At 55.6% G+C, this 20,418-nt stretch overlaps 1 protein-coding gene and 1 long non-coding RNA gene across 14 annotated transcripts; one reads left to right on the top strand and one right to left on the bottom strand.

The window, feature by feature from the left end:
- Positions 1–294: 294 nt before the first annotated feature.
- Positions 295–4,130, bottom strand: LOC111770206 (uncharacterized). Its single transcript, XR_002803320.2, has 2 exons — positions 2,647–4,130; positions 295–618 (listed from the first exon to the last, which is right to left on the bottom strand). It is a non-coding gene; the product is annotated as an uncharacterized lncRNA (long non-coding RNA).
- On the top strand, positions 3,356–20,215 carry AQP7 (aquaporin 7). Of its 13 annotated transcripts, none has more exons than XM_001498177.5 (8): positions 3,356–4,429; positions 5,718–5,768; positions 9,801–9,918; positions 16,415–16,538; positions 16,937–17,074; positions 17,261–17,379; positions 17,589–17,806; positions 18,148–20,215. In XM_001498177.5, the coding sequence occupies exons 2-8, from the start codon at positions 5,743–5,745 to the stop codon at positions 18,428–18,430; spliced, it is 1,026 nt and encodes a 341-aa protein (XP_001498227.1). In that variant the 5' UTR covers positions 3,356–4,429; positions 5,718–5,742; the 3' UTR covers positions 18,431–20,215. The 13 variants fall into 13 exon arrangements, with proteins under 13 accessions (XP_001498227.1, XP_014590994.1, XP_070104855.1 ...); XM_014735508.3 differs by having other exon boundaries at positions 4,117–4,429; positions 17,640–17,806; XM_070248754.1 differs by having other exon boundaries at positions 4,124–4,429; positions 18,238–20,215.
- Positions 20,216–20,418: the final 203 nt, after the last annotated feature.

Below are 20,418 nucleotides of genomic sequence, written 5' to 3'. Positions count from 1 at the left end.
TGCTCTGAATCTCAGCTTCCCTACCTGCAAAATGAGTTGGGAAGGGGACATCACCTGCGTGACGCTTGAGGGTCTTTTCTTTCTTGAGCAGTCTGAGAATCTTCATGGTTTCAGGCCATTTCAGAGAGGCCGGGGTTCCTCCAGGGACTGCCCTGCTCCACCCCCGTCTCTGCCCCTTCGCCACAGCCACTCCTCCCTTGTGCTCCTTTCTTACAGATTGACCCCACGGACTCCTGAGTTATACAAAGGATTCCAGGACTCAAAACGGTCTGAAAGACCCCAAGTGTGAAACAATTTGATTGAAAGCAGTTTATGTGATAAGTTAATCAAACAGTTGACATAAATTGGTTGGTTGAAATAAATAATTAGCTGAAATGATTAGTTATTTACACATTAACACTTTGGGGGGCATCTGGGGGAAAATTGAGAGAAGCTGTAACATCTTAGGGCATTTTTCTTTCTTCATCCTGATCTTTAAAAACTTCTATTTGTATTTTTACTCCTGAGCGGGTTTCAGCCAATTGTGTCTGTTCCATGCTGTTCGTAATGGAGAAGAGTCTGTTTAAAATCGGAGACAGTCTGGGGCTGTACAGCCGCATACAGGATGTAGAGGTGAACCTATTGGCATAGAAAGATGTTCTCAACAAATGTTTGGGTGAAAAAAGTACTTTATAAAACTTTAAATAAGTTTCATTCCACTTATTGTTGAGAAAGTCGGGAGGAGATGTATATGACTATACACAAAGAAATAAGATTAGAAAGAACCCTTCCAAATGTTAGCGGTAGTTGTCAAGGAGGGAAAATGGGTCTTTTAAGGTTTGCTTGTATTTTAGGTAATGAAAGAATAAAAGAAAAGGATCTGAGATTTATTTATTTATTTATTTATTTTTGAGGAAGATTAGCCCTGAGCTAACAACATCTGCCACCAATCCTTCTCTTTTTGCTGAGGAAGACTGGCCCTGAGCTGACATCCGTGCCCATCTTCCTCCACTTTATATGTGGGACGCCTACCACAGCATGGCTTGCCAAGCGGTGCCATGTCCACCGGGATCCGAACCGGTGAACCCCAGGCCACCGAAGTGGAACATGCAAACTTAACTGCTATGCCACTGGGTCGGCCCCAGGATCTGAGGTTTTTAATTTTTTTTCTATTAAAAAAAAATGTCCACTGCAATGATAGACAATTACATCTGCCTGCCTTGTTTGGCTATGTGTTCATGATATTTATATATTCGGTTAGGTTGCATGTTAATGTCCCCACTCACCAGTTCGCAGGTAAGATTTTTAGTGCTGCAAGTGAGAAACAGAGGCTGACGAGCGCTGGGTTATTTCCCATCTTTCTCTAGCAAAAATGGCATATTGCAGGCAAAATTAGAATAAGAAAACTGAACAATTTCTGAAAGAGGGTCTAAATGCCTAAAGATACATCAACGTTTGCAAAAATTGCTCTGTAGCACACTCATATTACCAATTCCTTTTCAACTGACTTATCATTTCAACCAAATTCGTTTTTGACTTAAGGGTCTGCTGCTGCCTTCACAAGGCATCTCCCGGGCCCTGTCTGGATGCCAAAAGCAGCTGAGTGGGAGACCTCATATCGTCCAAGGTCGTCTCGCGGATGAGGACGAGGAAACAGAGGCCCAGGGGCAAGACTGAGTCAAGGTCGTGCAGTGAATTTGATACTGAGCTAGCACTCAACCCAGGTCAGTGTGCAGAGCATCTGAGGGGGTCTTGGCTGCAGCTCAGAGCTGGAACACCCGGTTAAATTTGAGCTTCGGAGAACGATGGATAATTTTTTAGTATAAGTATGTCTAAAATATTGTGAATATTGTTTCTCTGAAATTCAAATTTAACTGAGAGTCTTGCATTTTATCTAGTAGCTCTACTCAGAGCCCACGCAGTGAAGACAGGACCCCAGGTGTCCCCTCTCTGCGCCCCCATCCCCATTGGCCCTGGAGAGGCCCCCAGGCTCTGTCTAGACCCAACTCTGACCCAAACACGCAACCTTGCGACCCTGCTAGCTGCCTCTCTTCTCTCCACAGCGGAACTGTCTGCCTCCTCGGCCTCCACTGCTTCAGTGCTGTGGCCACCCTCCCTCCCAGCTCTTCAAGGCTGGCCCCTCCTCCGCACCCAACTCTGCGGCCACAGCCCCTCCGAGCTCCCGATGGGCCCCTGCAGCCTAGTGTCTGGTTTCCATCTCCTCTCCACCTGCTCCTTCTCAGTCACCCTCTTGTGCCCCAGAATCCTGCCCCTACCCCTTGCCCCACTCCCTCGTGCCTCCTGGCAATCCCGTCGATGCCCATGGTGGATGCCCAGGTGCTAGTATCTTCTTCTCCAGCTGGACCCCTCTCCCGAGCCCAGGCCCCATTATGCCCCTGCCTGCAGGACGCTCTGGGGCCTCCGGGACCCCAGATTGCCTACTTTACTCTTCTCTTTGCTTAGAACGCTTTGAGGGCTCCTGAGGCCCTCGGGAGAAAGTCTGACTCCTCGTCTTGGCAGACAAAGGCCCTCATGGTCTGCCCCTGCCTGCTTCTCCAGCTCTCTACAAGCCACCCACAGATCCCAGAATAACTTAGATTTTCTCACCATCCCATTGGGATCAAATGGCTTCAAATCACCACCACCACCCCACCCTCTCCCACTCACCTTGGAGGACTCAGCTCCCATCTTATCTCTGCTGGATGATTCTTTTCTCCCTCCAGGCTGGCTTAGCTGCTGCCTGTATTCCCTCCACCTTACTGCATATTTCCTAAGTCACCTGCCTTTCAGCTGTCTCTTCCACGAGACAGAGGGCACTGTGTCTTCTCCACCTCTGGTTCCCCAGCACCCAGCGCAGTCAATGAGCTCAGGGCTTGGTCCCTGACCCCAACACGGATCCCAGTTCCCTCCCTCACGAGGCTGATCCCAGCCCAACCCAACTCTGCCCGCGCTCTGACCTCATACAAGACCTCACTCCACTCTCGACACTTACCTCCCCCTGACCCCAACAGCTCACCCAGGAAGGGAATAATGGCAGGGTCCCCCATGTCCAGAGGTGTACCTCCCCCTTTCTGAGGGAAGGGCGCAGCTTCCTGAGCCCTTCCAGTCTGCGGAGAGGAGAGAGGGGCAGAGCCGCAGCCCGGGGGGCTGCCGTGGGAGAGTTCCTTCCTTATGGAAGGCTTCTGATGGGGAAACCCTCTGCTGCAGCTGCCCCTGCCTCTCCTGCTGAGTGACCTCAGGACAATGGGGGTGGGCACTTGGGCAACTCAGGATCCAGACCTGGCCTGGTCTGTTGGCACCCTCTAGAGGACAGTTCTGTTACCAGAGCTGGCTTTGGGCAATCAAAGCTGATCCTGCCTCCCCACAACGAGGAGCCGCCCCTGCTCCCTGGACTCGAGGCCACCTTCCACCACTCCACCTGGTAGGCCTCCTTAGTCTGCAGACCAGCAACCCCTCACTCCCTTGTGTCTCAGCGCGAGGTCGCCTGCTCAAATCCCAAACTGCCCCATCTTTGGTGGCCCAGCCATGCCCTGACTCCAGAAGTCCTCTCAGAGGGCAGCTGGTGCCCCCACTTGCCCCTGACCTCAGCTCGGTCACTGAGCTCCCGAAGCCCTGGGCCAGAGTCCCCCCTCTGGTCCAGCTTTGGCTCCTTCACAGAGGCCTCGCTTGCCGTTCATTCCCAAGGAAGAACGTTTTCCTGAGGGCAGGGCCTTGGTGTCCCCTTCCTCAGCTCAGATGAGGTTCCCAGAGGACAAGGTCCAGGCTTCTTCTCTGGCACCCCCTCCAGACTAGGGACCCACAGAGGGCCAAGCTTGGCTCTCCACCTCCCCTCTCAGACTGGGGGGCCCTGCGCCCAGGGCCTGAGTCTCCGCTTCCTCCTTCAGCATGGGGGCTCCCTGAGGACTGACTCAGGGCCTGCTCCTTGACCCCTCCACCTGGCTGTTGCTCTCCAGAACTTTGTCACCTCCAGTCCCCATTCTGGGCAGTTCTACCCACTCCCTTGGGTCTGGGGCCCTGGGAGGGCTTCCTCTGGTTCTGGGCTGGACACCTGGCTTGGAGGAGAGGCCCTTCCTCTGGGACCATGAGGCCCAGGGCGCCCGCCCGGAGCTCCAGCACTGACCTCACAAGAGCTGCCTCAGAACCCGGTCTCCGTGGCGCCGCTGGCCGGAGCAGGGATGCTATTTTGGGCCATGTGTCTGGTCTTGGCTCAAATAGTCCAGGCCAAACCCCTGCCCCACTGACCTCTCTGCAGAGGAGCAGAGCAGAGTAGCGCGTGGACTGCCCCGAGGAGGCTGAGAGGAGGGCTCTAGACCAAGGACACAGGGGCAGTGGAGCCCCAGCTGGGAGTGTAGTTGGAGCCTGGGACAGTCATGGAGGAACAGGACCAAGATCGGCAGTAACTGAGAGGCCCCCGAGGCAGACGCTGGGAACCAGAAGGCACTTTAGCAGAGTGAGTCAGCTCCAGGCAGGGCCGGGACAGGGGACCTCCCCTGCGGCCCAGGCCTGGGAGTGCCACTCCCTGGGGACTGTATGGGGGGAGGAGGTGACCATGGGACTGTCTAGGGAAGGAGCCCCAGCTGGGAGTTGAAGGCCAGGATGTCTGTTCTGGTTTAGTCCCAAGTTGTGGGCATGTCACACTCTCTCTGGGCTTCAGTTTCCTTATCTGTAGATTGATGTTGGGAGGACCAGCACTGGAGCAGAAACTGGGAGGATGCGTTGGGTTGGGCTGTCAGCAGAGCGTGGCGGTGGGATGAGGAGAGAGTAGAGACCAGAGACACTGGACCAAGGCAGAGGGATGCAGAGCAGAGATGAACTGATGGCTGGCTTGCTGGAGTCCCCCCCTGAGGGGCTGGGGCTGGAGGGTTCCCACAGTCAGGGCTGGGGATGTGAATTATGCTGCAGCTAGAGGGACTCAGGCCAGAGAACAAGGGGGACTTACAGGACTGGGAAACTCAAGGGTTAGCTTCATACTGTCATTTGTGAGGAGAGTGGGAATATAAGGGGGAATTTTGAGGGAAGGTGAGAGGGTAGACTTTGTTCTGAGGTGTGGACTAAATGAATTTTTAGGACCTCATCCTCTGAGTGTGTGTGCGTGTGTGTGTGCGTGGATGCGCATGCAAGGAAGAGGCTCTGGAAAGTCATGGTTTAAGTCAGCAACAAGAGGGCTTGAGGTTGGGGGCCGGGCCGGCCCCGTGGCCGAGTGGTTAAGTTCGCGCGCTCTGCTGCAGGCGGCCCAGTGTTTCGTTGGTTTGAATCCTGGGCGCGGACACGGCACTGCTCGTCAAACCACGCTGAGGTGGCGTCCCACATGCCACAACTAGAAGGACCCACAACTAAAAATATACAACTATGTACTGGGGGGCTTTGGGAGAGAAAAAGGAAAAAAATAAAATCTTTAAAAAAAAAAAAAAAGAGGGCTTGAGGTTAGACTAAAGGCAGTAATACTTGCATATGTGAGGGTGAAACCACTGAGGTTGATTGGATTGCAGACTTGGGAAGGGAAGGAGGACCCCTGAAGGGCCTGGTGCAGGGGTTAGGGGTCCTGAGGCCAGCACGGGTACAGGGGGTGGGGCCCCAGGGCCTCTCTCCATTGGCTGAAGCATATCCACCCCTCCTCCCTCCCGGCCAGCTTGGCTGGATGGAGGGGTTGGAGCTGGCAGGAGCTGTCCCTGTCTGATGAGAATGTGGGGCCAAGTTCTGTGTCCCTCAGCCCTAGTGACCTCTCTCTGGCTCCACAGCATCTAAAAATCTCGAAGACAAAATATGAGTGAAGCAGACAGGAGGAGGCGGTAAGCACCCCAACCATCCTGCACCCCAGCCTCCTGCCCCCGCCCAGCAGCCCAGCACCCTCCCTGCCCCACTCTCAGCCTCTCCCTCATGGCAGCTGACTCCTGCAGACCCCCTCCTTCCCACCCCCACTAGCCCAGGAGCCCCAGGAGAAGGGCTCTCCCACCTGCCCCTGAGCCAAGGATGGGCTGGGCCCTGGCACGAGGGGAGGCTCCGAAAGACCTGGATGAGGGTCAAGGGGTTGGTGAGTGGGTTCCAACTGCTCCCACGTAGGCAGTGCTCAACTGAACAGAACTCACCCCCTCTCACCCGCTCAGGTCTCTTTGGGGTGAAATAAAAGCCAGCATCCTTGCAATGGCCAAGGCCCCATTGCCCCTCTCACCTCCCCTCCCCCCAACCCTGCTGTCCCGACTCGTCACCCTGACTGCCTTTCTTTTCCTTCAAACATGCTCAGTCCTTCGACCACTGCTCCCTCTGCCCGAAATGCTCTTCCCGCAGTTATCCACGAGGCCCACTCCTTCACCTCCTTCATGTCTGACCGCCCCATTTAAAAGCATAGCCCAGCCCCTCTTCTTGCTCCATCTGTCCTCATAGGACATATTACCTTGTAACACACAAACATGCCCGCTGATTATGTTTCGTTGCTGCCCATCAGCTCCACGTGAGCGGGGGCATTTGTCCGTCTGTGCGCTCTTAGAGAGAGAAGGAGCGGCTCCCTCAGTGCCGATGGCATCACCGTCTCCAGACCAGCACTCTCTCCTGGGCCCTAGACCCTGTTTCCAGAGACCCACTGGTGTCCCACAGGGAACTCAGTCCCAGCTGAAAGCAGCCACGTCCACTGCCCCGGCCCGCTGCTCCTCCGTGGTCTCAGCTCCGTCAAGGCTCCCCTTCTTGTCCGTCGCTCAAGCCAGAAGTCAAGACCTTGGCCTTGACGCCTCTGTCTCCCCCGTGCCTCACATCCAGTCACCAATCTCCTAAAACATCTAGGATGTGCCCATCCCACTGTCCTTTCTACCACCACCCGACCCCCCACGGCCACTTTGGGCCACCACGTGCCCGTTCTTCTGAAGTCTCTTCAGGCCTCACCTCCCACCCTGGGGCTTCTTGCCTCTGATGCTGTTGTCCTTATCCATGTCCCCACTAGATGGAGCCAGCCAAGGGTGGCGGCTGGGTTTTCACTTGTGTCCCTGGTGCCTGACTCCTAAGTAGATGCTCAACGAATGTTTGTTGAATGGATAAATGTCAGTGAGCAGGTTAAACGGTTGGCTTGAGGTTAGTTGGATAGTTTACAGTTGGTTGGTTGATTGGATAATTAAGTGAGCTGGTTAACAGGAGAGTGAGTTAGTTGGTTAAGTTGCTAGATTGATCAGCTGGCCAAAGGATAGGTTGGTGAGTTGTTAGCTATTTAGTTCCTTGGTTAGCAGACATTACTTAGGTAATTAGCTGGTTGGCTGTTGGTTCCTTGGTTTGTAGGCCAGTTTTCTTGGATGCTCTTTTCTCATTCTATATCCTCTCCTTGAGCTATCTCATCTGTGCCCATGGATCAAGTGACCCCTATGATTCGGTGACCTCCACATGTGATCTCTAAAGGAGCCCACACGACCAGCTGTCTCCTTACTGGTCACCTCCACCTAGGCGTCTGGTGGCTTCTCAAACTCGACACACCAGACGGTGACTCCTCACGCGCCTGCCTCCGGCTGCAGCTTCTCTCCTGGGCCTCACGTGTCATTCTGCTGTTCTGGCCAGAACCTGGGGCCACGACTGACCCTCCCTCTCCATTCTCCTCTCTAATCAAACACCACATCTGTCAGTCTGACTGTTTCTAGCCATCTCCATGGCACTTCCTGGCTCAGGCTGCCACCCGCCACCCCCCCCCCCCAAGCCTGTCTGTGGTAGAAGCTTCTGGATTGCTCACCTACTTCTGTCCTGTTTCCTCATCCTAGCCCCCATGGAGGAGACAGTGCCCCTGCTTCACTTCTCCATGTGGCCCCATGGCCATCAGGGTTGAGTTCAGACTCCCTAACGAGCGCCACGCAGCTTTCTGCCATGTGACACTGTGCCCCTCTCTGTCCACCTCATGCCACTCCCACTCCATCTGGCTAGTCCACCCTTGAAGAATTCCTCTGCACGGCACACACTGTCTTAGTTGCCAGCCTTTGCCCATGCCATTACGATGCCCAGATTTTTCCCTGCCTCCCCGATGCTCCTTCATCCAGCCAGCCTTTTATTCTCGAACTAAATTTCCCTTTCTTTCGGAGTGCCTACTACCCCCTCCTCTAGGTCATTTGCTTCCTCCCTGAAACCCCCTAGTGCCTACTCTTCACCTGTGGCACCCTCCTCACACTTTATAGTAGTTGCTTAATTAATTGTTTTTCTTCTGAAGAGCAGGGGTCACACCAATGTTACTCACCCCTGTGCCTGAAGGTCGTAGCACGGCAGGCGTTCAATAAATCTTCGGTTCGGTGGCTGGTTGGTGGTTCTTTGTTGCTCACTGTGTCCTGCCTGCTTGTGGTGAGGAGGCAGGGGCCAGAGTTCCAGACTTTCTTGGTGTCCTTGTCTTCCTGCTCTGTCCGCCTCTCCTCGGCTTCTGTGGCACCTTCCTGCGACTGTTCTTGGGTCCCTGCCTGCCTCAGGCTGCTCACAGGCTCTTCTTCCTGGCTGAGGAGGCCAGTCATATGGGCAAGGGACCCCTACATGATGCCGCCTGGGAGCTGGAGTTGGACGGGAGCCAGTGGATGGCCCAGGCAACTCTACACCCTTCTCCATGTACTCAGTTCTGGTTTGTTTCCCGGGGTTAGGACAGAGCGAGGACTGGGGTGGGTGAGGTATGAACATGGGGTCTCAGCCAGAAAGATGGGAGGTGTTTTACCCATGCCTGGTTTCCATTCCTCCCCACTGTGCCTGCTCTTGGCTGCTGGAGGCCAGGGGAATTTAGGAAGCCTGGGGGTGTCATGTTGCAATTCCTGGCAGGTGAGGTGGTTGAAGGGCTGGTGTCGGCTTCGGGCATTGGGCAGGGGAGGAGAGTGAGGGTCACTAGCCTGACCAAGCACTGAGGCCCCGCTTAGAGGTACCGTACCCCTCCTCCTCCTCTCTGGCGTCCAGACTCCACCCATCTCCTTCCCAAACTAAAGCCCCAGACACCCCCACAGACGATGGAGCCCGGAACTCAGTTTTCTATCTGTCCGTTCACCCAATAATACATTTGTTAAATACACAATCATCGCGCATCTGCCGCCTGCCGGGCACTGTAGGAAGTTCTGGGGGTCTCGTGGAGAGGGAGGCAGGTGGATACTCCTGTCTTCGTCCATTTGACAATATATATGCACACCTACTATGTGCATGGCACAGCGCTAGGTGCTGAGAATATACCAGGGAGTAAGATCTAGCCCCTCCTTCCCTCTCTCCCATTCATTCACTCATTCATTCATTCATTCAAGCACTCACAAACATCGTCTGTGTTGACCTGGTTGCAGAGCCTGGTGTGCTCTGTAGCCCGCTTCATCTTTGGCAGAACCCTGTGCATGTTTCAGGCCTCAGTGCTGTTTATAGAGCTGGGAGCAGACTTTGCCACACCCTGTGCTGTCTGCAGAGTCCCTCACTGTGGCCAGGTCCTGCCTAATGCCTTGTCTGTGTCCCCAGAGCTCTGGTCCCTGCAGACAGACAGGCAGAGAACTGAGATCCTCTTTCCTGCCTGCCCTCTCCCTCTGCTTCTCCTCTGATGCTCATTAGCACCATGGATGGTACTTATTGGCTCCCCAACTGCCCCCTCTGCAATATGGCCTTGTTGGTGCCCCTTTCCCACTGGTCCAGTCCCCCCCAGGAGGAGGAAGGGGTATGGCCTAGCTGTCTACCCCCAGTCTCTCTCCACGTCCCTGTGTCTCTGATCCCAGCTGCCCCAGCTGCCCTGGGCAAGAGGAGGTGTGTGTGGAGAAGCCACTGGGTTATCCATTAACTCCGCCATGAGTGGAAGGGCCGATGGGCAGCAAGTGCACTTGAGTGTCATTTCTGCCCACGGCCTTGGGCTGCTGCTCCAGGTCCACCCGCAAGTCCAAGACGATCTCGACACCCATGACAACAAGGATACACGCCATCCTGGAGAAGGAGATGGTGCGAGAGTTCCTGGCCGAGTTCCTGAGCACATATGTCATGATGGTGAGTGGGTGGGTGGCACAGAGTGGGTGGGCTCTGAAGAAGGGGCCTGAACCCCACGAAGGTGGGGCTCATTAAAGGCAATCCATGACCTCCTCCCCACCATGACCCCCTGGGTTACATTGTGCACTCCCGGGCTCTGAGCTGGGAGTCCGAGGGAGAAGCATGGGAAAGTAAGGAGACAGCGCCGTCTTTCTCACAAGTCTTTTTGGGAGAGAAAGGGCTCATAATACATGGGGGCAGAACAAAACCATGGGCAGGGGGGTGTCAGGCGGCATGGCTGGAAGTGGGGAGAAGGGAGACGAACAGTAGAGAGATTGGAGAGAAGGTTGAGCATTGGGCTTTGAGAGTTAATCCCAAGGGCAATGGGGACATTGATGGTTTTCAAGCAGGGGAAAGATGTGGTCAGATTCGGATTTGAGAAGGAAATTCTGGGTGCAGTGTGGAGCCTAAGCAGAATGGGCAGGGCTGGAGGGAGTGGGAGCAGTTAAGAGGCTGTTGCCATGACCTAGGATAGAGAGAAGGTGGTGACTGGCCCAGGGATGGAGAAGAAGGTGCTTGTTAGGGGGAGTTGTAGAAGATTGAATCAAGGAGACTTTGCAAGCAACAGACGTGGGGGAAGTGCCGAGGAGGCCATTCTGGAGCCCGGGGCCTGGCACAGGGCGAGAGGTGAGGTCAGTCTGGATGTGATGAGGTGAGGCGCCAGGGGAGAAATTTGGGGGGTGGGTTGGATATAGAGGTCTGGAGCTCAAGCGAGTGGTTGTAGTTGGAAGTAAAGAGTTGAAGTTGATCAGAATATGGATGGGGCTTATAAAAACTGTGCAGTGAGAGTGTATAAAAAGAGAGGAAAAACAAAGTTGAGGACAGAGCCCTGAAGAATGAAGAGGAGCACACAAAGGGGCCTGAGAAGGAGTGGCTGGAGAGGTGAGGGAGAAGGTGGAGGGAGACCACGGCTCAGAAGCGGGGGGTTCCAGAAGGAGGGCGTGGTCAGCAGTGGGTGCTGCAGACAGGCCAGAGAAGGGGGCACTGACAAGGGTCTGTCGGGTCAGCAACACGGAGGTCATGGGACCTCAGCAAGGGCTCTTTTAGTGGCTGATCGGACAGAAACCAGACGGCAAGCAGGATGGGTGGTTTCTGGGAATCTCCCTCCCTCTCCACCTGCTTCAGTCCTGCCCCTGAGCCCAGCCTGCCTTCGCCCTTAAGCTGTAGCCATGCACCCCCTGGAGGGCCCAGGTCCCTGAGAAGAAGGGGCAGCCTCTGGGCAGGGACGCAAAGGCAGTCAGGAGCACGCCAGAGGACGTGGGGGTGAGAAAGACAGTGTGTGTGAGAGTGTGAGTGTGTGTGAGTGTGGGTGTGTGTGCACTGAGCCACGGTGTAGAAGACGGTGGGGCCACGGAGCCCAGGGGACTGCGGACACCTGGGTTCCTTCCTGATGCTGCCACTGAGTCACCAGCTGGCCTTGGGCGGGTCTCTCGGTGGCTCAGAGGCTGACTTCACAGTTATGAAGTGCGTGCGTAGAGTCAGGCCTTCGTGGGGCCTTGGAGCTGGGTTCGAATTCCAGCTCTGCTGTCTTCTAGCTGTGTGATCTTTCACAAGTATCTTAACTGTTCTGAACTTTCGCTTCGTCGTGGGTAAAGGTGACACTAACATCGAACTGGCAGACTTGCGTGAAGAAGGCCAAGAGCCCAGCACACATGTAGGACACACGTGTTGGCTGCCTCGTGTCATTATGACAAGTGATCTCCCCTCTCTGCCTCCCCTTGTCCTGCATTACCCGCCCTCCTGCTTCAGCTGCTGAGCTGGGAGCCCAGAAGTTCGATCCTGTCCCGCCTTAATCCAGGGCAAAGTAATTCATTTATGACAAGACATTCCAGCCCCATGAAGGCTGTTAAACCTTGGAACCGTGGAGGCAGGAGGGGGCCTCCTCTGAGAACTCTCAGGGAAAGCAGGCACCGCCCACATAAAACGACGCCTGCCCATGTCTGTGTGTCTCTTGCTCTTATTGAGATAATTATTGAGCACCGACAGCATACCAGGCACTGTGATGCTAAGCCCCTTATGTGCAGCATCTCCCCCAATCCTCACGACAGCCCTGCCACGGAGGTTCTGTTATGATCCCCATTTCACAGATGGGAACACTGAGGTTGCATGAGACTAAGTCATTAGGCCAAGGTCACATCTTAAGTTAAGATTAGGTCCAGTCCAGTCCAATCTAACATTACAGTCTCCACCCTTAATCTCTCCATGCTGTCCCTTAGCTTACTACGGCAGGATTTCTAACCCCCTGGCTTGTTAGCTCTCCCCCAGCTGAGGGAAGCCCCTCACTCTCAGGTTTTGGGTAGTTCAAGAGCCCTCTCTGGGCCTCAGTTTCCCCATCTGAAGGGTGGGAGCAGAAACGCGTGCCGTGTGGATGTGCTGTGAGGACTGAACAGAAGTAACACTTGCGACAGCACTTTGTGAGGTTGGAGCTCCTACAGCACATTGTGGTGTTGTTATTCTTAGTTGTCCGCCTGTGCCAAGAAGCGGGGCCTTTTCAGCTCACAGGCAGCTCAGTGAGTCATCGGGGTGAAGCTTTTGCCAGAAAAGCTAGTGTGACCTTGGGCCCCATTTATTGCAGCCAGCATGAGGGAAGTGGACTGTTCCACTCGGTTCCACTCTGCAACCTCTGGGGGTGTCGTGCCTGGGGCTGGCCTTGGGGCTGCTGGAGAGACTGGGATGGGCTGGGCCACCCTCCATGCCTGCCCCAGTTCCTGTACCTCCTGACCCTCCCAAGCCTGTCAGCCTGTCCTGGCCTCACTCCCACCCCCAAGTCCCATCTGTTTCTGTCCTCTCCTGCCTCATCCTACCCTTGGCCCTAAGCCGGCCCGCCTCTGGGCTCCCTTGCACCTGTCCGGGGGCTCATGAGGGACCCAGCGGGTCCTGCTCAACGGCCTCTCCCCTCCCCTATCCAGGCTATTGCACTTTTTCTCAGACTTCCTTAAAGCTGCTTTGTACTAGGCCTGTCCTTTTTATCAGCAAATGGCTTGATCTCCAGCTTGACAGAGAAAACCATCAGGTGGGCTTCCTATGTCTGGCTGCTCACCCCTGTCCCTCTCACACCAGGCCTCCCCTACCTGTGCATCTACCTATCTCCCCCTTGGCTGGGGCGGGCCCCTCCTTCATGCAGGACCCTCCCCTCCTGCACCCGTCCCAGCGTCTAGACGCCTCAGGTCCTTTGCTCATCCTTTCTCTGCAGCCTCTCCCTCTCTCACCCTGAACATACTGAGGTCTCTCTACTCAAAACAGCATGACACAAGACAAGCATCTCTCCTTCACCTGTGAGCCCTTGCGTTCATCATGCACTCTCCCTTCCTCCTCAGGCAGCTTCTCAAAGAGATGTCTGTCTACACTGGTACCTTCAACTCTTCCTCACCACCTCCTCACCTCTCAGGCTCTGGGAGCTGGCTCCGGTCCCCAAGGCCTGATGATACGGTGCTCACCATGCTACTAGTGGCTGCTGGATTGTCACATCCAAAGGGATGTTTTCCAGGCCTTCATGCACTTGACCCAGAGGCGGCATGGGACCATGTGGACCACACTCTCCTTGGGAAACTGCTTCTCCCTGGAGTGCAGGGCACATTCTCTCTTTGCTCTTCTCTCGTTTGGACACCTCCTCCAGCTGGGGTTTCTTTTTCCTTTTTTGAGGAAGATTAGCCCTGAGCTATCTACTGCCAATCCTCCTCTTTTTGCTGAGGAAGACTGGCCCTGAGCTAACATCCATGCCCATCTTCCTCTACTTTACACGTGGGATGCCTGCCACAGCATGGCTTTTGCCAAGCGGTGCCATGTCCGTACCTGGGAACCGAACCAGCGAACCCTGGGCCTCCAAGAAGTGGAACGTGCAAACTTAACTGCTGCACCATGGGGCTGCCCCCAGCTGGGGTTTCTAACGCCCACCTGTGAGGGCTGATGGGCGGCTCCAGGCTCCGCCTCGGTTGCTCCCTCACCCTGCGCCCTCTCCCAGGAGCCTTCATCCTCCTTGATGGCTCCAGTTGCAGCCCTGAGGTCCACAGTATCCAGCTTCTCTTTTTCAAAAGCTCTAGAACAGAACTATCCAAGGGAAATTCAATTTGAGCCACATATGTAATTTAAAATTTTCTAGGAGCCACATTAAAAAGGTAAAAAATGACATTAACTTTAATAATTATTGTATTTAACCCATATATCCAAAATATTACCAGTTCAACACGTGATCAATATAAAGTTATTAATAAGAGATTCCACTGTCTCCTTTTCCTCCTAAGTCTTGGAATGTGGAGTGTCCTTTACAGTTACAGCACATCTCAATTTGGACTAGCCACATGTGGCTAGTGGCCATCCTGTTGGATGACACAGACTTGGACTCTGATTTCCAGCAGCCTAGACATCTAGAGGTCCCTCAGAGACAACAGGTTCAAGACACATTTCAAAGGAGCTGCCATCTGAGTGTGGCCTTAAAGTAGAGCATCATGTTTAAGGATCTAGCATCAGGTATTCCAGACAGAGGGAACAGCATATGCAAAAACAGAGGCACGAGAAAGCAAGACAGGCAGGGAGCAGCGTGCTTGTTCGGTTTGAGGCTGTCTGGCATAATGACTGCCTAGATTCAACTCCTGGCTTACTCTGTGTAAGCTGTGTACTTCGGACAAGCCAGTCAACTTCTCTAAGCCTTGGGTTGCCCATCTGTCAAGTGGGGAGAATAATGGTACTTAATACATCAGTGGTGTCAGGGTTGAAGGAGGTGATAGATAGAACTTAGCACATAGTAAGTGCTCAGTAAACAGTTATTATTTAGTAGTAATACTATTGCTGAACACAGAGAACACCGGAGCAGATATGAAACTGAGAGGCAGAAGGGGTGAAATTATAAAGGGTCTTAAATGGTGGCCTACTGAGTTTGGACTTTATCCTAGAAACGGAGGGGAGAGAGTGAACATTTGAACAAGGGGCAGACACGATTAGATTTTTGTGTTAGGAAGGTCACGGCTTCCTTCTGGCTGCAGGGAAGAGGCTGGGTAAGAGCTGGGGAGAATGCAGCTCAGCTGATTGGCTGTGGGGGGAAAGGGAGAGGAGGGTCTCGTCTGTGAGACCCACGTTTCCGGCTGGGCCAACTGGGATGGGGAACAGAGGATGAGTATCACATTTTCCAAGAGACGGCGAGCTTTCAACACAGAGCCTGAGATGCTTATGGGAAACCAAGACTTCTGGCTGGTATTTGGAAATAGGGATGGGGCTCCCAGGTGGAGGTTTTAGGAATTTTAGTGCATCAGGCATAACTGAAGCTGTAGACCCAGTGAGAAGACCCAGGAGAGTGACTGGGGTGAGATGTGAAAGGGGCCAGGGAGGATCCCTGGGGTCATCTGTTCAGGAGGCAGATGAAGGAAGAAGAATGTGGGAAGAAACTGTAGAGAGGGAGAGGCTGCGGAGCAAAGAGGAAAACCAGGAGCGAGAGGTGCCAGGAAGACCAACGAGGAGGGACCTTCCAGAAGCACAGGGTGGTTAAGAGAGTCAAAGTGAGCAAAGACCAGTACGACAATGTCCGAAGGGACCTTGGGAAGTCAGGAGGCCGGAGGCCTTGAGAGAGCTTCAGTGTCTGTGACACGTGGGAGCAGAAGCCTGACTGAGGAGGGAGAGGGAGGGAAGAGACATCAGGGCCAGCCAGTGGGTTCTTTCCCGGAGGCTGACTGACACAGGGAGGGGGCGTCTAGGAGTCCACAGCTGGACAGGACGGCTGTGCTGAGGCAGGGAGCTTTCCTTTTAAGAAGGAAGAGACCCAGTCTGTGGGAGCCAGTCAAGGGGAGGGTGGGAGATACAGGCAAGAGGAAGGCAGCGGAGTGGCTGGGTGTGGGAGCCAGAGCAGCAGGGGAAGGCTGCAGTCACGCAGGTGGGTATGGGGGTGGGGGTGGTGAGGCTGCAGGAAGGAGATGGAGTGAGGGCCCAGTTTCAGGCCTCTCATCTCCCTTTGAAGGGAGTCGGTGGGGGGTGTCACCTGAGGAGAGCAGCAGTTAGGGGTGAGCAAGAGCAAGAAGTCTAGGAATGACACCAAAGGGCAATAGGAATGGTGCTGAGGGCAAGAGAGAGAGAGAGAGACCCCCACCAGCTGCAGGGCTGCTGTGTGGGTTGAGGAACCTGGCAGAGTCCAGGAGTGACCTTTGGAGACCCCCTGCAGAAACTTCCTTCAGGCTGGGCTGCAGTGTGAGATGCTCCAAGGGGCTCAGTCCACCCCAGCCGCGCCCCGTCCCCTGAGCCTCAGGAGGGCTTGGGGTCCAGAAGAGCCCCTGACACCCCTCCAGCACCCCCAGCTCTCAGCGGCCGGGGCAGAGGTGCCTCGGTGGGGCCAGGTGGAGAGGTCCCGAGGAGGGAGGTCTCCAGAGGAAGAGCCCGCAGCAGAGGGGCTCCGAGGGAGGGCCACTCGGGAGGCCCAGGGTGGGGGCCAGGAGGCCTCAGATCCCTCCCTCCCGCCCCACTTCCCACCTTGTAGATGTTTGGCCTTGGCTCCGTGGCCCACATGGTTGTAGGAGATAAATTCGGGAGCTTCCTCGGTGTCAACTTGGGCTTTGGTTTCGGAGTCACCATGGGCGTGCACGTGGCAGGGAACATCTCCGGTGAGTGAGGGGGTCCCTGCAGGCTCCTCCCGCCTGCCTCCAGCTGCCGCCCTCCCCTCCCTGGCTGCCGGCACCTCGGCCATGCTGGCCACCTGGAGGGGGACACCCTGACCCATGCCCTCGGGCCGTCTCTGCCCCCAATCTTCCTGAGCCCCCTTGATGCACCGCTTTTACTAGCTGGGTCAACTTGGGCAGGCTGTTCCGCCTCTCTGTCCCCCACTCTCCTGAACGGTGAGATGGAGACGGGGATGCCTGCCGTGTGGGGTCCTTGCGAGGATTAAATGGGGCAGGGCCCTCCATCAGTGCCAGCGGCGTGATGACGGTGGCCGTCACTCTCCAGATGGTTGATCAGGGTTTCTTCCTGCTCCCACCCCGCTGCCGCCCCGCGCTCCCCGCAGGGGCCCACATGAATGCCGCCTTGACCTTCACCAACTGCGCGCTCGGCCGCATGTCCTGGAAGAAGTTCCCCGTGTACGTGCTGGGTCAGTTCATGGGTTCCTTCCTGGCTGCTGCCACCATCTACTGTCTCTTCTACCGTGAGTATCCTGGTCTCAGCCTCCTCCTCTGAAGGACTCGCTCTGACCTGAGGGTCTCGCCCTGTGAAAATGTCTGGGAGGGAAAAGCCTTGGAGGAGCCCCCACGCCCCCTCCTGCAACCTTATTTCTGAGACTCCAGTGGGGGATTTAGCTGGGGGCAAGTTCCTCCTCAATCTCTCTCCACAGAAGCCATCATGGACTACTCGGGTGGATATCTGACAGTGACCGGTCCCACAGCCACCGCTAACATTTTTGCCACCTACCTTCCTGATCACATGACATTGTGGAGGGGCTTCCTGGACGAGGTGAGCGGTCCAAGGTGGGTGGCTCTCCTCAAGCCCTTCCCCCTCAGGAAGGGGCCATCTGGCAGCCCCTCACGATAGAGAGGACAAGAACTCTGGATGGGGACCGTACTGCGACGCGTCTCTGCCAGCGGGTTTGGGCTGGGGGCACTGTTGAGGGCCTGTGGCTTAGCTTGGGGCCCGGGGTGGCTGCCACGGCGTCTGCTCCCCAGGTGTTAGTGACTGGGATGCTCCAGCTGTGTCTCTTTGCCATCACGGACAAGAGGAACAACCCAGCTCTGCAGGGGACACAGGCCCTGGTGATCGGCATCCTTGTTGTCGTCATTGGAGTGTCCCTGGGCATGAACACGGGATATGCCATCAACCCATCCCGGGACCTGCCTCCGCGCTTCTTCACCTTCCTGGCTGGCTGGGGCATACAGGTCTTCAGGTACTGCCCTGCCCAGCCCGTTCCTGCAGGTCTTCTGTGGTTCCCGGCATGTGGAGGGGTAGGGATGACGTGAGGACCAGCACAAGAGAGTCCTGCAGTGCCCCCAGGTGGCCTGAGAGGCAGGAGTGGATCCTGACCAGCACTGATGCGGACCCTGGACTGAACGTCAGTCCTGCCCCACGTCAGTCCCTGTCCCTGAATCAAGCTGAAGCTGACCACTCCTGGGCTAGGATGGGGGGTCACGCTCTACTCTCAGGCCTACTCCCTGTCTTGGCCCGAGGTGGCTGCAGGCACCGTCCTGGCATCTGCCCCCTCAGCAGGCCTCTGCCTCTTGCCTGCAGGGCCAAGGACTGGTGGTGGGTGCCAGTGGTGGCGCCGCCTCTGGGTGCCTACTTAGGTGGCATCATCTACTTGGTCTTCATTGGCTCCAGCAACCCATGGGAGGCCCAGATGTTGGAGAACCCCGGGGCGTATGAAGACCGCAGGATATCCGTGTTGCCCAAGACCTCATCTTACCCACCCAACTCCTCTTCCCTCACCCCTGTCTCTGTGTCCCCCACCAGCAGACCTTCAATCCGGCCTGTCCCACCCTTAGGTGACTCTGTCAACCTAGAGCAATTCTAAGTAAGATGATTTGTGACCCCTCCCCACCCCAATAAAGCAAGCCTTGTCCCACAGCGGCACCCCCGCTTCCTGGGGGCCTCCTGTGGTTGGGCTTCTCTCCTGGATGCTTCTGGGAGCTCCAGGGCTGTGCCCTGGCCCCGGGGCTGGAGCACCGAGCAGAGAGGCCTCCACCTCCTTCCAGCCCTGGGAGCTGGGGAGCCCCCTGGGGGAGGATGGGGACGGGCCCACCCACAGCCCAGTAGGAACAAGATGAGATTAAAGGATGCTGGACACAGAAGCATGGACTTTTGAGCACAGGATAGGGAGGGAGGTTCTGGGAAAAGGACAGCAGCTCGCTGGTGGGGGCTGAGCTCTGGGCATGCCTTGAAATGTCACAGAATAGGACTCTGGACTGTCCCTCGGTTCTGGCCAGTCCCTGGACCAGACAGGGCAAGGCCCAAGCATGTAGATCAGCGTTTCTCAACCTATTTTTCATTCCTGATCCCTCAGGAGCCTTTTAGATGTTTTTTTCTTGATCACATGATATTTTAATACCACTGATATAGTGTATATATATTTACGTACTGTACATATATCTGTGCTTTATACAAAAAAGAGTAAGATTTTTTCATCTCCCAAGAATCAATTTTCTCTCCCTTGGGGGCCAAATCACCCCCCACCCTTGCAAATGCCCAGTGTCGACTGAAGGCAGTGAGGGGCTGGACTCTTCTTCCTTCTCCCTGGTGCCAGAGTCTCCCACATTAAGGAATCTCAGAGTTAGAGAGGCTGCTGCAGAGAGGGGAGTCCTTCCCAAAGGTGCAGACAGAAAGGGGCTTCCCGGGGTTCAGGGGGACAGGCGCAGAGGTTGGTGGAGGTGGGGCAGCCAGGATCCACCAACCCCGGGCCAGGCTGGAAACATCCTGCATCACCCATGGCTCCTGTCACTGCGTGTGCGTTCAGCCTGTCAACAATCATTGGCACCTCCTGGGTGCAGGCCCTGTCTGGGCACTAGAGATGCCACATTGGATGAGGCTGGGTCTCTGCCTTCGAGGAGCACAGTCTAACGGGGACAGGTCACCATGAGGAGGGAGCTAAGCAAGGGAGAGAAGAGGGATGCATGGAGGCTGTGGGGCTCAGAGAGGGCTCACAGCCCAGCCTCGGGCCAAGGCCAGGGATGGCTTCCCAGAGGAGGAGGCAGCAAATGGGGGGATGGTGGGGTGTCCTTTCTGGGGCTGGTTGCCACACTTTACAGTTTGAGGGGACAGAGGGCAGAGGAGATGGGCTTTCCCTGGAGGTGGGGACATGCTGAGATTTAGAAAGCCCACCTGAGCGGCAGGTGCAGGATGCTGGAAAAGGCAAAGATTGGGGCCTGCAAGGGAGTGTGGGGAGAGGTAATAAGCCGGGAGGAGCAGTGGGGCGCGAACAGGTCAGTGCTGTGTGTGTGGAGAGGAGTGAGGATTCGCTGAACACGAGGGAGGTCACACTGCAGGACCTGGGCTCGGACTGGAGGAAGGAGCGGGTGAGGCTGTGCCAGGAGTCAGGGCTCATTTCCAGGGTCCAGCTCTGGCCTGAGCATTGGAGATGTCCACATTGAGAGCAGAGTCTGGGAGAGGAACTGGTTTGGAGAGGAAGATGATAAGTTATATTGTGGATGTGCTGATTCTGAGTAGTCTGTGGGACTCAGGGGGCAAGGGGTGTGTTGTCTTGGGTGTTACTCAACCTCTCTGGGCCTCGGTGTTCTCCCATTACCTACCATTTGTGTCTCTGCGAATATTCAATGAAATAAAACGTGTACAATGCTGAGAATGGTGCTTGACACTGAGTGAGCGCCCCACAACAATTCTGCCTTCTCTGTGCTCTGGAGCTCAGAAGAGAGATGAAGACAGAGACTGGGGAAGCCCTGGTCATGCGGTTCTTGCTGGGCCGTGGGACAGGGAAGGGAGGGTCAGTGAGCAGGGTCCTGGGGGCGCGGCAGGGGAGGAGCCTTAGGAGGTTTGGCTGAGCAGGGG

This window comes from Equus caballus, chromosome 23 (genome assembly GCF_041296265.1).
Source record: "Equus caballus isolate H_3958 breed thoroughbred chromosome 23, TB-T2T, whole genome shotgun sequence".
Taxonomy (NCBI): Eukaryota; Metazoa; Chordata; class Mammalia; order Perissodactyla; family Equidae; genus Equus; species Equus caballus.
This window is presented reverse-complemented; position numbering and strand designations above follow the sequence as displayed.